The sequence below is a fragment of the Aulonocara stuartgranti genome (genome assembly GCF_965226115.1).
Source record: "Aulonocara stuartgranti genome assembly, chromosome: 22".
Taxonomy (NCBI): Eukaryota; Metazoa; Chordata; class Actinopteri; order Cichliformes; family Cichlidae; genus Aulonocara; species Aulonocara stuartgranti.
The window spans coordinates 30,064,647-30,080,634 of record NC_138957.1 but is presented as its reverse complement, the minus strand read 5'-3'; the positions used below and the strand labels follow the sequence as shown (position 1 = coordinate 30,080,634).

At 37.9% G+C, this 15,988-nt stretch overlaps 3 protein-coding genes across 3 annotated transcripts in view; 2 read left to right on the top strand and 1 right to left on the bottom strand.

Moving 5' to 3' along the window:
* The window catches only part of LOC309698830 (histone H1-like), an 80,115-nt gene extending 76,770 nt beyond the window's left edge, over positions 1–3,345 (bottom strand). The window contains exon 1 of the mRNA XM_082521549.1: positions 3,015–3,345. Within this exon, the coding sequence (XP_082377675.1) occupies positions 3,015–3,080 (66 nt within the window). The 5' untranslated portion in view covers positions 3,081–3,345. The remainder of the gene's footprint in view (positions 1–3,014) is intronic.
* On the top strand, positions 226–5,671 carry LOC309698823 (hepatic lectin-like). The gene is made up of 7 exons (XM_082521532.1): positions 226–398; positions 1,924–1,989; positions 2,475–2,588; positions 2,773–2,841; positions 4,935–5,086; positions 5,197–5,321; positions 5,413–5,671. Exons 1-7 carry the CDS (start codon positions 368–370, stop codon positions 5,597–5,599), a joined length of 744 nt encoding a protein of 247 aa, XP_082377658.1. The 5' UTR covers positions 226–367; the 3' UTR covers positions 5,600–5,671.
* A 4,343-nt stretch (positions 5,672–10,014) lies between these two features.
* Positions 10,015–13,695, top strand: LOC309698832 (CD209 antigen-like protein C). The gene is made up of 7 exons (XM_082521551.1): positions 10,015–10,328; positions 10,465–10,539; positions 11,240–11,371; positions 11,593–11,670; positions 12,975–13,126; positions 13,209–13,333; positions 13,417–13,695. Exons 2-7 carry the CDS (start codon positions 10,509–10,511, stop codon positions 13,592–13,594), a joined length of 696 nt encoding a protein of 231 aa, XP_082377677.1. The 5' UTR covers positions 10,015–10,328; positions 10,465–10,508; the 3' UTR covers positions 13,595–13,695.
* The last annotated feature ends 2,293 nt before the right edge of the window (positions 13,696–15,988 follow it).

Below are 15,988 nucleotides of genomic sequence, written 5' to 3'. Positions count from 1 at the left end.
TGAAGGGGTAAGATTTAATGAAAACAATGTAGAAAACCATCGGGGTAAAAGAATGAGTTGGAGGCCGAGGTTAACAGGTTATCTCTGAAAGGAAATTTAAAAAGTCCTGCAGGGGAGGAGGGAGAGACAGAGAGAGAGAGAGAGAGAGACAGAGAGAGACAGAGAGAGAGAGACAGAGAGAGAGACACACACACACAGCTGTAACAAAAATAAATGTATGATTAGTTTTACTTCTTCAAGCACGGATAAATCCACCCAATCATAAAGTCCTCGTGTTTATCTAAAGAGTAAAATACATCATTTATAGTTTATTTATTTGTTTATTCAGAAACAACTGGACTAACTCTGGTCATGTTGAAGCCTCAGCATGGCAAACTATCCACAGAGGAACATAAAAGGTAAGTACATGCATGTAAATATACAAAGAAACAAGAAAATAACTTAAATGTAGAATTAAAAGGAAGTAGAAAAAGTTCAAGCTTCAAAAAGATCTGTGTGATCAGACAACCATCAGTTTGAACAAAAGAAAGAAAGACAACCATTTAAACAGATGACTGAGGTATCAAGCCAGAAATAAATGAGGAAGTGACCATGACCATGTGTGAAATGTTACCACTGATACCAAAATGTCGGATGTTTCCTGTTGGTTTAAAGTGTTTGTGCCTCTTACATATGGCAGCATGAGAAACTTTTATCCTCTTCTATCTGATCTAAATACACTACAGTGTGTTAGAAAAGTCAAAAAGTTGAGTATCTGATTCAAATCAGATGTTCAGAATTATCCTAATGTAACCCAACACTGACTTAGTTGTAAGGTAAGAAAAAGAAAACACGAGCCAGTTGTAGTCATTAGAAAGCTAACACTTATTTATAACCTGGGATCTTCATAGTCCTTGAGTTTGACCTGTTTGCTGTGCAAAGTTCCTAGTTTGAGTTCATAGTTAGGTTTTCTGTTGTAAGTATTTTACGTTTTGGAGTGTTTCGAGTTTTCTGTGAATACTCAGTATTTCATTTTTCACCTTGCCTGTTCATCCTTCTCATGTTTGTTCTTTGTGGTATTCTTAGTTCAGATGGATATAAAAATGAGATACAGGAAACAGACGAACCATAAACTCTAACAAAGACTAAGCTCATCATGGTGACGATAGCTGCCCGTAGGTACAACAGGACAAAATTCTAGTATTTTTTAAATGTTCACATATGTAAAGTGTGTGAAATGTGTGAAATCATACATTCTTCTGTTTGACAGGAAGGCATTTTTATATTGCTTTACACTTTACTTTGTGATTTGCTGATAGTCACACAGAAGTAAAATATCTGAAAATGAAGTCTTGTACTCCTGTACAATGAAACTGAAAAGATTTAAAAAGACAAGTGAGGGAAACTAATGGTGAGTCTATCCATCATTATGAATTACATATCATTAAGAAACACTTTGCAGGTTTATTCTATAAGACAGGGTATTGAAATAGGAGGAGATTAAACAATTAGTTACAATAAATTCAGAAGAGATCAAAAGAATTCAAATCACAAGCCTTTTGTTCTTATCAGCCACAGTGCATATAACCAGTAACACTTGTTATTTGTGGAGCAGTGGTTTATGAAACCCTCCCCATTCGTCTGTTTAACAGGAAGTTTGTTTATGTCTACATCTTGTTAAACTCTGACTAACTGAAGGTCACAAAGCAGTAAAATGTCTGAAGATGAAGTACTGAACTCTATCGTAACCTTTAGATGGAAGAGGGAGGCCAACGGTGAGTCTTGTCTACTTACTGTGATACATATGAGATATATAAGAAAATTCTCCTTCTACACTTCTTTTTGTTGAAGCTAGTCTGCTTGTGAATTGAAGGCGTTATTAGCAGCAAACAGTAACTCACTTCAAAGTAAGCAGTCATTTCTGGCTTCATGTTTTTGCTGCAGAGGGTTACACCACTCATGCAGACTTAAGGATCTCAAAGTCTCAGCCGCCCGCAAAGGAGCTGCCTGGTAGGTAAAGAGCAGTAATGAGCAATTATTGTCTCTGTTTACTTTTTCTGTGCTTGGTTTCATTTACCTATCTCAGCCAAAGAAGTTATTTCAAAAGCTTTAATTTAGTTGAATTCAATTCTATTTATGTTTATTTACATAGTCACAAAAGACAAGAACTGTTACCTCAAACCACTTTATAACATTTCAGTATTTATTCTGTTCAATTGTACAATATTAAAAGACAAAATAACAAAGGAGATTCATAATATCAGGACTTTCACTGCCCTGTTAAGTAATTAGTTTGCATGATGTTTGGTGAAGATGTGATAGAAATATCACCACAGAATACAAACGCCAAAAACAAAAATAAGTTATCATATTATTATCTGCACAAAGTAACAAAGAATTCAATCATGCGTTCATATTGTTGTATCAAAAACCTGTACATATTTATGCTCATATGTCACATCTTGGTGATATATGTGTTACATTTGAATGTTTAGAGGCCTCTCAACAAACTGTGAAGAGCACAAGGTCAAAGGTCACCCCAGAGAGACTGGCCCTGCTGGTTCTCAGTGCTCTTCTGGCTGCTGCTGTTGTTGCCCTCTGTGTTACCAGTGAGTGTGCACAATTTTCTGATTAAAAAAAGATTTTTCCCAGTAATGTTTGCAGCATAACTAAAACTAATTTAAGAACAATTCATTAATGATTTGACTTCAGAGTTTTGTTATGTTCTGCAAAAAAGCCATAAAGACTAAATAACTAATAAAAATCGAATCTACATTTTCTTTATGCTACAAGAAAGAGACTCTGAAGCAAAACCATGCAGCACGGTGCAGCCTGTATGTCCACAACCTCCTGAAGTTACAGGTACATAAGTTGTGGATTTATTCTTTTAAACATTTGTATCCTCTGATGATTGTAAGAAACTCCATTCCGGGTTTCTCTGAGGCGTGGGCTTTCATCATCAGCTCGCCCACGCTGGGGCCGACCTTCTTAGGCTTGGAAGTCGTCGTCGTCGTCTTCTTCTTCTTGGCCTGAACCTCTGCGCAGGGCGTGTTTATGATGGAGCCTTTCCCACCACAGCGCCGGCACGTTGAGCGCATCATGAAGGGTCCATTTCTTTCATGTAGCTGTGGTCGCTAGCCAGCATGCTAGCCGCATGTGGCTTGCCCGAGTCACTCAGTCCTTTCTGAGCATTTTGACATGCTGCCGCCGCAGAACCTGGCCTCAGATCCAGCAAGCTTAGCGCGCTGATCTCCAAAAAAGTCCCGAAAGCCAGAAAGACGTCAAATAAGTGTCTCGTGCTAAGAGCTCGAACAAAAACTCCTCTTCACGCCGCCATCTTGCTCGCCCCTCCGTGGAATTCATCCAATCAGATAGGAAGATGGGTTTGCTTTCTTCTTCTGCTGTTTTTTTTTTTTTTTTTTTTTAGATTGCTTCTGCAGCCTCTGCTCCGATACTGCCGCTGCTGATCAGGTTTTTTTAGGGAAGAGTGAGAGTTTTGAGACAGATCGTGCTGTAAATAAGTCAGCCAGAAACTTGGCTTGAACGTTTCCAATTGTTAAACTATAACTTTTCGTCCGACCGCTGCATGTGGAAAATTGATTCGGGTCTGCTTTTTACCTGAAAGTGACAAACTAAGACATGTTCATTATTATCATCATACTAATCAACACACATCTCTCTCTCTCTCTTTACTGAGTTTTTGTGAACAATCCTTTCTTAAAAGCATAAAATGAGATTATAGTTGTTTTTTGGCTGATCAACACAAAACCTTTTTCATATGACTTTTTTTTTTTTACAATATAAATTCTGTCTCTTTTTCACTCTTTTTTGTTTGTATTTTTTTTTTAAATAGCTGGTGATCTGCAGAATCACCGCTCTCACAATCAAAAACAATTATTTTTACACAGCGCACAAAAACACTGTGACGTCAGACACATTCACACTCACTTTTTCATCTACGTAGAGTTTACACACTTGAAGGATGGCACATCTGAGGTTAATTTAATTATTTGCTAGCTCTCTGAGTGAGCAACTTCTCGCTTTTTTAGCATGCGTTTCAAAACAACAGGCAACTTCCTGTGTCACTTTCTATTTTAATTTACTTAGTAAGTGGATCACTGAGGAAGGTATAACACAGTCTTATGAATAAAAAAGACACGTATTTACCTTCGTCAGCGGATCCCACTTCTGACACCAAATTGTAAGAAACTCCATTCCGGGTTTCTCTGAGGCGTGGGCTTTCATCATCAGAGTTCATCCTTTAACCTATAACAATAAGAATATTCTCAAGTATGATCAACGGTTAATTACGGTACCGGCCGGAGTACCGGGAGCAGTTTGGAAGAACAAAAAGACGCGGAGACTGTTCTAGATTGTCATCCCAAACTAACTCAAAGTTTATTCTTTTGTGCAGCAGTTTTTATAGGCAGACAACAAGTTTCAGTTTCAGACCCTGCCCACTGGGTGGGGTGGTGTCCTTCGACAGTTGGAATCCTTTGTTCTACAGATGCACTCTCAAGGCCTATAAATCTTATACAGAGGTCTCCTACATCCTGAGTTCTGACACAACCAGATGGTCTTCACATAAACATCTTCTGCAAGGGAGTGATAAGTAAAAAGAGTGCTTTGTTGGTGTTGTCCTTCCAACCTTAGCATCTACTTTCACACCATAAATCTCGAGTTGACAAGGAAAGAGAAAATGAGGGTTAACATAAAGAGCCTTGTTAAGTCACAGAATCTTCAGTCTAATATCATCATAAAAGAAGTACCCAGTACATGCTCCCATAATACTAAAATATCTAACAATGATGATTAAAGAAACACTGATGGACTCACAGAAACAGTAACTTAGTTTGTACCTGCAGGACAGAAGGAGCTTCCTGCTGCCTTCAAATCACACAAATATGAACAGTTTCTTCCACCTGACTGAAATCTTTGCTTTAATATCTTCAAAGGTGATCCATGTTCTAAATGTGAAGAAGGCTGGGAGCATCATGGAGGAAAGTGTTATTACTTTTCTACCAATAAATCATCCTGGACGAAGAGCAGAGATGAATGTAGAGCTAAAGGAGGAGACCTGGTTAAGATAGACAGCAGAGAGGAGCAGGTATAAAAAACTGCTGCAAGTTTTGGTTCTCACATATTTAACCACATCTTTACATTACTTAAGCAAAGAGAAGTGTCACAAAATATTTTTGATCAACTTTTCCTGTTTAGGAATTCCTGTGGAAAAAAGTGAGACGCATAATGACGGATCATGAAGACAAGTTCTGGATCGGACTGACAGACTCAGCAGAGCAGGGCAGATGGTTGTGGGTGGACGGATCACCACTGAACGAAAGGTTTGATTGATGTGGGGGAAAAAAATCCCATTTTCAAAATTAAAGTTAGCAGCGTTTACTGAGACAATTCTTTTTGATCTTCATCTCCTAGTTTATCTTATTGGAAAGACACTGAGCCGGAAAACTGGGGAGAGGACGACTGTGTACTGATGGGTGATAAAGGTGATCGTTACCAGAAGAGTTGGTCTGATACATCCTGCAAAGTGTCTCGCAGAAGTATTTGTGAGAAACCAGCAGCGAAAGGACAGAATAAAACTGTATGTGTTATATTTTTATGAGATGTGTTTATTGAGGTAATGTTTTGCTGCAGCAGTGTTTACATCTGTGAAATAATAAAAGATTGTTCCTTATTTTTCCTTGTTTTTTCTTTTAAGAATAAAAAAAAAAAAACCCAGCTCACACCAATGTGTGTGGTGCAGAGAATCAGACAATGTGTTAGTGTCACGCCGAGTGAGATGAGCCGTGTGGAAAGTAAAGGAGGATCCAAACGCAGGCACTTGTACAGGTGTGAGGGTGGTTTATTAAACACAAAATAAATATAGACAAGCAGCAAATGGAGCACGAACTAAACTAGACTGGAAACAACTAAACTACAGAGCACAAACCTGGACAAGAATGAGACCGAGCAGAGGAGAATGACGATGGACAGCAGGGAGAACACACGGGTGAGACATGGTGGACAGACAGACCAGCAACTACAATGACGGAGGACACGACTTAAATACACACAGAGAAACACAGGGGAATTACACACAGGTGGTGGACACAGCTGGGAATAATCAACAAGACGAGACAGAGGTAAAACTGAACACACTCACATGAGACGCAGACCTTCACAATAAAACAGGAACAAGAAACCATCACACTAAGACGCAGACTCGACATAGAGAGACAATAAAATTCAATTTTATTTATTGAATTTTATTGTTTTATTTATATTTTGATATTGCTAGGGATGATGCAATGATCGGGGACCATTCTTCACTTCGTTGTTCTCGTGACAATGACAATAAAGTTTCTGATTCTGATTCTGATTCAGACAGAAAATGACACATGGAACTAGACAAATACTAAGCAGACACAACCGAAGAACAAATCCTAAACAAACAGAAACATGAAACTCTAATAATAAACATCATAATCATCATCATTAACACAACAAGAGAACAAGAAAACAATCCCTGATGCAAACTTAAACCAAAACATAATAAACTCAAAATACTGGGTAGAAACTGACCCAGAACCGTGACAGTTAGTCCATTTATTCACCACAAAATGACAAAATGTATATGTTATGATCCAGACGGTCTTGGGGTGAAGGGGTAAGATTTAATGAAAACAATGTAGAAAACCATCGGGGTAAAAGAATGAGTTGGAGGCCGAGGTTAACAGGTTATCTCTGAAAGGAAATTTAAAAAGTAAGAGTCTAACAACAAGTCCGGTGCACATCTGCTGCAAAAACACTTTTTCTGGATTCCCTCCCAAGCAGGAGCATCATGACGACTAGCGGTCCTCCTCCTGCATCCACAGACACCCTTGAATGGTGTAACTGCCGCCTTTGCCCATCTCCCCTTCCTCTCTAAAAGGTGCACCTGTAATCCTGCAGGGGAGGAGAGAGAGAGACAGAGAGTGACTGACGCACACACACACACACACACACACACACACACACACACACACACACACACACACTGCTGTAATATAAATAAATCTATGATTAGTTTTATTTGTTCAAGCACGGATAAATCCACCCAATCCTATAGTTGAGCATGCATGAGCAACTATCCACAGAGGAACATAAAAGGTAAGTACATGCATGTAAATATATAAAGAAACAAGAAAATAACTTAAATGTAAATCATGAGGAAGTAGAAAAAGTTCTGTGTGATCGGACAAGCATCAGTTTGAACAAAAGAAAGAAAGACAACCATTTAAACAGATGCCTGAGGTATCAAGCCAGAACTAAATGAGGAAGTGACCATGACCATGTGTGAAATTTTAACATGTGGTTAGCTGATACCAAATGTCTGATGTTTCCTGTTGATTTAAAGTGTTTGTGCCTGTCACATATGGCAACGTGAGAAACTTCTATCCTTTTCTATCTGATATAAATACACTACAGTGTGTTAGAAACATGTATTTTATAAACATTCATTTAAAGCATTGGCTCTTAAGCAATCAGAATATGATATTCCCAGTGTTTAGAGACACGATAAGGATGGTGGGGACAATTTCTGGATTGTATTCTCAGACTCATCGTAAGAGGGCAGATGATTGTCCAATTTGAATTCTGAAACACATTTTTCCTCAATAGCTGTGTCAGCATTAGTTCATAGTTTTATTTTGTGGAGCGGTAGCTACATGGACAGTTGAGATGGGATTAATCATGATGGTTGGGACTGTGAAAGTACCTCGATCAAAGAGGGAGATCAAGGCCTCAAATGCTCGTTTCATATATGTCATGGTCCTAGGTCATTGATTTAATGCTTTAAATTTATGAACTTCGTGATTAATTATTATGGTGTTTCTGGAGCAACTCATATTTCCTAGTTTAGTTTTGCTTATATTTATTAGTTTTTCCTTCTACCTGTAGTTCTGGTTTAGTTCCCTTAGTGTTTTCCTTCCCTGTGTGTTGTTTGCAGTGTTTCCTGTGTTTATCAGTCTTGTTGTCATGTCCCATCTGTTATAGTCTTCTTCTCTGCATTTAGCACACTCTATAGTCTCCCTCGCCCTCTTGGTGGTGTCTCTGTATTTCATCTCCCTTGCCTTTTCCGGTGTTGCTCTCCTTGTGTTTCATCTCATCTCCACAGTCTGTCGTGTATTTCACGTCTTGTTTCTTATTCCCTCTCCTATTGTTAAGCTCAAAGTGTTTTATTTTGAAGCTACCTTGTCTCATGTGTGTTATGTTCAGTTTTGTCGTGCAAATTTCCTAACAGACATATTTCGAAGTAACCAGCAGCAACTAGACATTGCACAAGCTTCAAACACTTCCTTTGTGGTCATGTGTCTGCATGCTGTTTGTTGTTTGTTCTTTTTTCAGTGCATGATTATTTTCTTTTGTTTGTTGGCTCCTCTCATGGGTACCAAGGCTATTTGAAGATAAGAACTGAGAACTGAGACTGAAGAAGAAATACTTAAAGCATCATGGGATGCAGTCCGTCAGTCGCCACTCAGTGGTTATTGTCCGGCATGTTCGTACCTTCACCTGCCTGTCCTCCTGACCGCCTAGATTTCAGAGAAACCGCCTATCATCCTCTTCGTCTCCCTGAAATCCTCTCCTGCGGGCACTCATTCCTCCAGGTTTAAACGGTCCCGATTACGGCGTCCCCGTGTCGTTTATTTCCCGGTCTCTTCTATTTAGCGCCAAAGGAGCGTGTTGTCTTTGGTTATTCCGGGTCACCTTTGGTTGAAAACTAAAGTTTGTTTTGTGTGCATTTCTGCGTATTGTGTTTGCTTTTGGGTCCAGCTTGTGTGCTAGAACTACGGTTCATGACACTTCTAGGACATCCTGATAATAATAAATTACAGTAGTCCAGCCTGCAAGTAAAAAAAATGCATGAACTAGTTTTTCAGCGTCGCTTTGAGACAGGATAATGAGACATACACAAGAGATATTGTGCAAATGGAAGAAAGCAGTCCTACATATTTGTTTAATATGTGCCTTAAAGGAAATGACTCAAATATTCCTCACAGTGTTATTAGAGGCCAGGGTAATGCCATCCATAGTGAGTATCTGGTGAGACACCATGTTTATAAGATTTTCAGGGCCGAATACAGTGACATGAGTTTTATCTGAATTTAGAAGCAGAAAATTAAAGGTCATCCAGGTCTTTATACCTTTAAGACATTCCTTCATTTTAAGTAACTGGTGTGTGTTCTCTGGTTTCATGGATAGATAAAGTTGGGTTTCATCTGCTCAGCAGCGAAAATGTTATGCTATGCATGTATTGTTTTCTATACACACAGTGTAGAAATTTAGTCACTGTGTGGTTTCAGTGGATGATTGCGACAAAAAAAACAGACAATTTTTTCCCTTGTGGTACTGGTTTAGTTCTCTTAGTATTTACCTTCCCTCTGTGTTGTCCGCAGTGTTTCCTGTGTTTGTCAGTCTTAGTCTCTGCGTTCAGTTATTCAAAGATAAGCTGTAGGGCTGTCTTCTCTCCATTCTTTAACTTGAACAGGAAGTTTGTATTCTCCATCATAAAGGTTTGAACAACTTTTTAAAGCCACAAAAGTGTAAAAGAAAATATTCATGAGTATAGATGCTGACCAAAGATATACAAATTGGACAAGAAAGGGGAACCAACATGACCCCCCCCACCCCAAAACTATAGTCATTAAAAAAACTGACATTCAAGGAAATACTAAACACAGCACAGAATTCGAACATAAATACTTCTTAGATTGAAGAGAATAAATCATTGTTATAATAATAATAATAAAAATAAAATTGAAAAATATTGACTGAAAAGTTGTTGGCTTTATATCGTACAGCCTTTTCAGTATTTGGCTTAAGAGAAAGTTGAAAACAGATGACAAAACAGTTTAAAAAAAAAAGTTCAGACAAAATAGTATTCAAAGCTTATTAAAACCACACTGAGTAAAACAAAATTGCTTCCTTGCTCTTTGCGAAATATGTTCGCATGGCTATGTTTAGATATGTTTTCTCAAATTTAAGATCAATGTTTGTGTTGTTTTTCATCTAACAGCTCATCCAATCAACAGTTCTTTTTTTTCTGCCTCGACCTGCTCACTTCTTATTTGAAACACTTGTGTTGTTTTTTAATAGCAATCTGAGAGAACTCAGATGTTTTGTATGTGAGAAGGCAGCACACTAGACCACCGGGCACACATCTCAACAACAAATCAACAACTTTGCCTTAGTTAATAACAGCAGTTACAAGACGATCGATGATGCTTCCTCCATCCGCTTTAGTTTAGGGAAGTTGTTGTTTTTAAAAGTTGTGAAACATGAAGTTGTCATCTAGTACTTATTACAAGCCTACGGTAAGGTGTAAGGAAAGAATTAGAATGAGGACCAGTGATTATCTACATCTATATTAAATGCATAGTAATAGAATAAATAACAAAAAGAGTTTATCTGAGTAATTTATCAATATTTTGTTCTGTTTTTGTAATTCAGAGACATTTGGACGAACACTGCAGTCAGGATTTTGAAACCTCAGCATGATGAGCCATCCACAGAGCTACATAGAAGGTAAGACCAGTAACCCCTTAAAATCGTATGAAATCATTGCCAGAAAGTTTATTTAACCATCTGACAAATTTGTTTAAAAAAATTCCATGTATGATTTTTAATTTGCATCATATTTGCTACACCTCGCTAGCCGTGACAGAATAAGGTTTGTATACTGAAATAGAACAACATTAACTGTACATAACCTAAAAATATTCCAAGCCCACGTTAATTCTTTACTCATCCACTCATTCTCTTATAAGGTGAGGGACAAGGGGCGCCAGTCATTCTTTAATCATATCAATTTATTTTAGTCCTTGCAGTTATCAAAAATGTAAAGATTCGAAGTAATTGTTCTCAGAGAGGATGAATCAAAATTTACAAATATGCAAGAAAGAAAAAGACGATAAACTGTTAAGTGTTTAAAAGGTGTGAAAAAGGAAGTAACCAAGACCAAATACAAAGAGGAACTGACCATAAGGACGTGTGACATGTAAACATGTTTTAACATGGATGATATTCACGTATGAGATGTTTCCTGTTGGAGGAAAGCATCTTAATCAACTTAACTGTTCTTGCATTGACAATCTACTATAATACAGTGTACTATTATAGTAGTACTATAGTATTATATTTTGAGAAAATTTTAAAAACTGTTATAACAGATGAATACACATTTTTCGGAAGGCTCACATCTGTTTCTCCTCTAAATGTTCATCAGGTGAAACTGACTCTTGGCATGCAAAATCAAGCACAGGGTCAAAGGTCAAGGCAGAGAGAGTGGCACTGCTGGTTCTCTGTCTTCTGCTCACAGCTGCTGTTCTCATTATTTATCGTCTCAGTGAGTTTGCGAGTGAGTTTTTTCTTTTTTAATTTTTTTTATTTTTACATTTTCTATGAATCAGGTGAGGTGCATATTGTACACTGGCCAAGCCATCATGTCACTTCAGTGTTTTAATAGACTTGCAGCAAATTAAAGATTATGTGTTTCTCTTTTTCAGGGCTTTTGTTCTTTTGTTTTTTGTAATCCTTGTTAATTTACAAAATCTTTGTTTCTCTTATTTTTTAACTCAGCGTTTGAAAACACGAAAACCAGAGAATCACTGAAAGAACTGGAAGAGCTCAGAATGAACTGTCAAAATGTTCTTACAGGTAAGTGTAACCCGTTCATGTGTTACGCCTGTTGTTCTTGCGTTGTGTTCTGGCGTGAAAGTAAGAGGCAGGAGACAGTACTGGGTCTTTGGCTCTTTACTGCACAGCTGCAACACAGAAATGTGTTTGATCTGTGTGTGTCACGCGACTGCCAGTACACCTCTCCTCCGGCCATGCTGAAAGGAGCTGTGCCTGCAGCTTCATTAATACTACATTAATATAACGAATCAAATACAACAAATTGTTTTAAAACATTAACTTAAGCTCTCAAAAACAAAAAGCACAAAATAAATAATATGTCACTGAAAAAACATCAAAACAACTTATAAGAACAATAAATGAAAGACTGCATCTCCAAAACATAAGAACATCTCTATACCTGCAACACAGAAATATGTGTTTGATCTGTGTGTGTCACGCGACTGCCAGTACACCTCTCCTGACGAAGGAAAAAAGAGTGCATGCTGTTAAAAAAAAAGAGACTGCCGCGAGTACGCTCTCAAGCCGCTAGCGATCAGGCTAACTTAGCATGCTAGCATTTTAGCTGCGTTCTCGGCTAAAACTCATTATAAGTGTATATTAGTGAACTCCGCCCTCCACAAAACTTATCCCGAATGAGTCTCTTAATGACAAACAAAAACGCGGCGGTTCGGCTGTATTCACACTGCAGCTTGGGATCCGAACAAACTTTAATTAGCTGAGAGCAACGTGGCAGTGACTTACCTCCGGCCATGCTGAAAGGAGCTGTGACCGGGGCACACATGCACGCGCCTACGTCACCACGCAGCGCACACACGCACATGAACGCACACAGACTCAGATCACACAGGTAGGAGAGTGAGATGCAAAAATGACATATTTAATCCAAAAAAAAGAAAGTGTTTTGGGTGAAATTCACAAGTATTTAACACATATGTTACATAAGCAAATAAAGATGATATGCTGTGATATTTGGCTATGCTTGGATTGTTCTGCTGGCACATAGCTGAGTATGAGCCAAGCTTGCCTAGTTTTTTTTTTTTTTACCTGATACAAAGAATGTATATTTTTTTTTTACATTCAAGCATCAGAAAAAAACTAGTCCTGATTAAATTAAAGTTAATTATTAGTTATCCTTTAGAGAGAGTCTCTGTTAGATCTCTGTATAATCATGCAGGACGGTGCACCCTACCTTTCCGAAATCCCAAATGATAAATACATTTGGATGAATTTGGTCTTTGACCCATTTGCATCCTTATAGATATATATGAACAGTGATTTTTTTTTGCCATGTGACTGAAATTGTTGCTGTAATCTCTTCGAAGATGGCTCATTTTATAAATGTGAAGAAGGCTGGGAGAAACATGGAGGAAAGTGCTATTACTTCTCCATCAGTCAATTATCCTGGAAACAGAGCAGAGATAAGTGTAGAGCTAAAGGAGGAGACCTGGTTAAGATAGACAGCAGGGAGGAGCAGGTATGAAACACTAGTCATGTTTCCACATGTTTCAGCACAGAACTGTCAGATAAGGTAATTTTCTTCATCTTTTTGTGATCAGGCATTCCTGGAGAGAAGAGTGAGAGAACTAATGAAAGAAGCTGAGGACAAGTTCTGGATCGGACTGACAGACTCAGCAGTAGAGGGCAGATGGTTGTGGGTGGACGGATCACTGCTGGATGAAAGGTTTGATTGTTGTGAAGAAAAAAAATTCAATTTCCAGAATTAATATTCCCAGTTTTTACTTCTTTCTGTTCTTCATCTTTTAGTTTGAAGTTTTGGGCTGGCAAAGAGCCAAACAACGTGACAGAGGGAGATCCTGATGGAGAGGACTGTGTGAGAATGGGAGAAGAATTTGAAAATAAAGATCTGAAGTGTTGGTTTGATCAGTCCTGCTCAAAGCCTCAAAGAAGTATTTGTGAGAAAGCAGGAGTAACTGCAACTTAAATGCATATCTTTCTGAAATACAGTTCACCATGTTGAACACCAGAGTGGAGTGATGCAATTTTTTAAAAGAATTGTTGCAAACAGACAAACAGACAAAAAAAGAGTATGATTAAATAAATGAAAGTAAAAAATTTTGTATCTGGTATCTTCCTTACTGCTCTCATTATTTTTGTACAACGAATGTGAGAGCTCCTGTGAAATTTTCAATATTTTTTTCAATTATAAATTGTCCCAATTTTTACAACTTTTAAGCAATGAAAAAAAATCCACCACATTTTGGATTTCACTGAATATATAAATATGCAAAATAGCTATTGAAGGAATTATTAATTATTATAACATTTAAAGCAGAATGGAAGAAATGTTAAGTGTTAAAATGGAGTAAGTAACAGATATCATTGAAAAAGAAGTGGAATTGACCATTACAGTGTACATTACAGTTTTTTTTAACCATTTCAAACTATTTACAGAACAATCAGCTGTTCTGCATTCAATAAGATGCCACACAAATTATTTGTGCCACTCCAAAAAAATTATTTCTGTCCACTATAAAGGAGAACATCACAGCCTGATACCTGCAGGTCTGACAGCAGCAGGTGTATCATTCCTTTTTCTACCTGGAGACAGCAGTTGTCTCATTGTGCTGACACACAACACAAAACTATCCACAACACTACACAAGACAAAACATTAACTACACACTCCAAACACGCTAAACGTCTCAAATCTCTCACATCTCAATACTCGCTCTCTCTCTTTTTCTGCTCTCTCTCTCTCTCTCTCTCTCTCTCGCCGTCACTCCTAAAAGTTCCCCCTCTACCTAAACAACCAAATGTTATGTTGCCATATCATTTTTCAATTTGTCGATATTGTACATTTTTCCACCAACACGAAAGGTTTTTTTTGTTCATAAGCAGAGGGTGCTTGCGAGCACTGTCCTTAGACAGTAAACGTGAAGAAAGTATTCAGGAAAAAACACAGCGTATATATTGTTTATCATGACTCTGGTTTTACTCCACTTGTTGACCGAGTGAATGAGCCCTGTTGTAAACTGAACCTGTGTCATTACAAATCGTATTTGTGTATGAGTGTTAAATTTGATTTAGTGATAGTCGAGTGTGTTTATGCTTGTTTGTGTGGAGAGTATTGATTGGAGTTGTGATGATGATGTCCGCTATCACTGTCAATTGTAAGTAAACACTTAATCTGGCTGATGAATCTTCACGTGACTTCCCCAACACTCTGTGAATGGTACTTATGGCCATTGATCAGTGGTCTTTGATCAATGGTCATGAGAATTTGCATAATCATGATGAAGGAACTGACCTCCCAGCCCATTGTTCCTTCAGTGGGCTGGTTTCAGTCATTATGCAAATGTACTGTTTATAAGATTGGAGAAACCTGCAGTCAGCTGAGACTGAAGAAGTCACTTGGCTGAGTGATGAAACGTTTCTCCCACTGAAAGTGCTACGTCCAGATGAACAGAATCAACTTTTGGAGATTTACTTACCTGGATGATTAAGAATGCATCAAGGCAATGATTATTAAAAAGATCTGTTAATAAATCAACATCGTTAGAGACAGGCAAGACCAAATTAAAAACATCAGGAAAAAATTTAGCAGCAGTAGAGGAGTTTCAAATATAAGAATTAACAAGATATCGAACAGGAGAGAGGGACAGATGGAAAAGTTAAATATAATAGAATGATGGCCCAAAATGAAAATGTCCTCAGAACTAATAAAGAATTGAGAATGGTGTGAGATAATTAGAACAGTATTGGAGGTGAGAGTGAGCTCATGAGGAGGGGCAGAACCCACAAACTGAGTGGAAATGCAGCTAAAGTAAGCATTCCAGGTGAGGCTGGAGGCCACTGTCAAGAACAAAAACAACATAAGAAATCTATAAACAGGAATGCAGGTTAATAGTAAGGTGAGCCTGATTACCACCACAGAGATCTGTTGGTCATTCAGCCAAATACTTCAGGGGTTGATTGCAATAGTTCAGAGCAGGTGTGAGAATGACAGACCAGAGCGCTCCACCTTGATTTGCACCTTGAACTCAGAACCACCACAGGAAAAATTTAAAAAAGGCATAAAGTAACCCAATCTGACCGAGCCATGACAATAAGCAGTATTTTTGTATTTGTATTTTTGTTTTTTACAAAGATTAAGTGAAACCTTAACTGTTACTGGCATGTATGTGTTTCTTATTTTTAATTTTCCTAGTATTTGCACTCATAAGAACCATGGGAACCCTCAGAAACCTTGAATTGAAGCTGGAAACTGTAAAAAAAAAAACCCTCTCCTATAGGTAAGAATATGGAGCTCATACACTGCAGCATTATATTAACCTTGAACTGTGTGACCATCAGTGAAATTTAATCTTCTGAGACA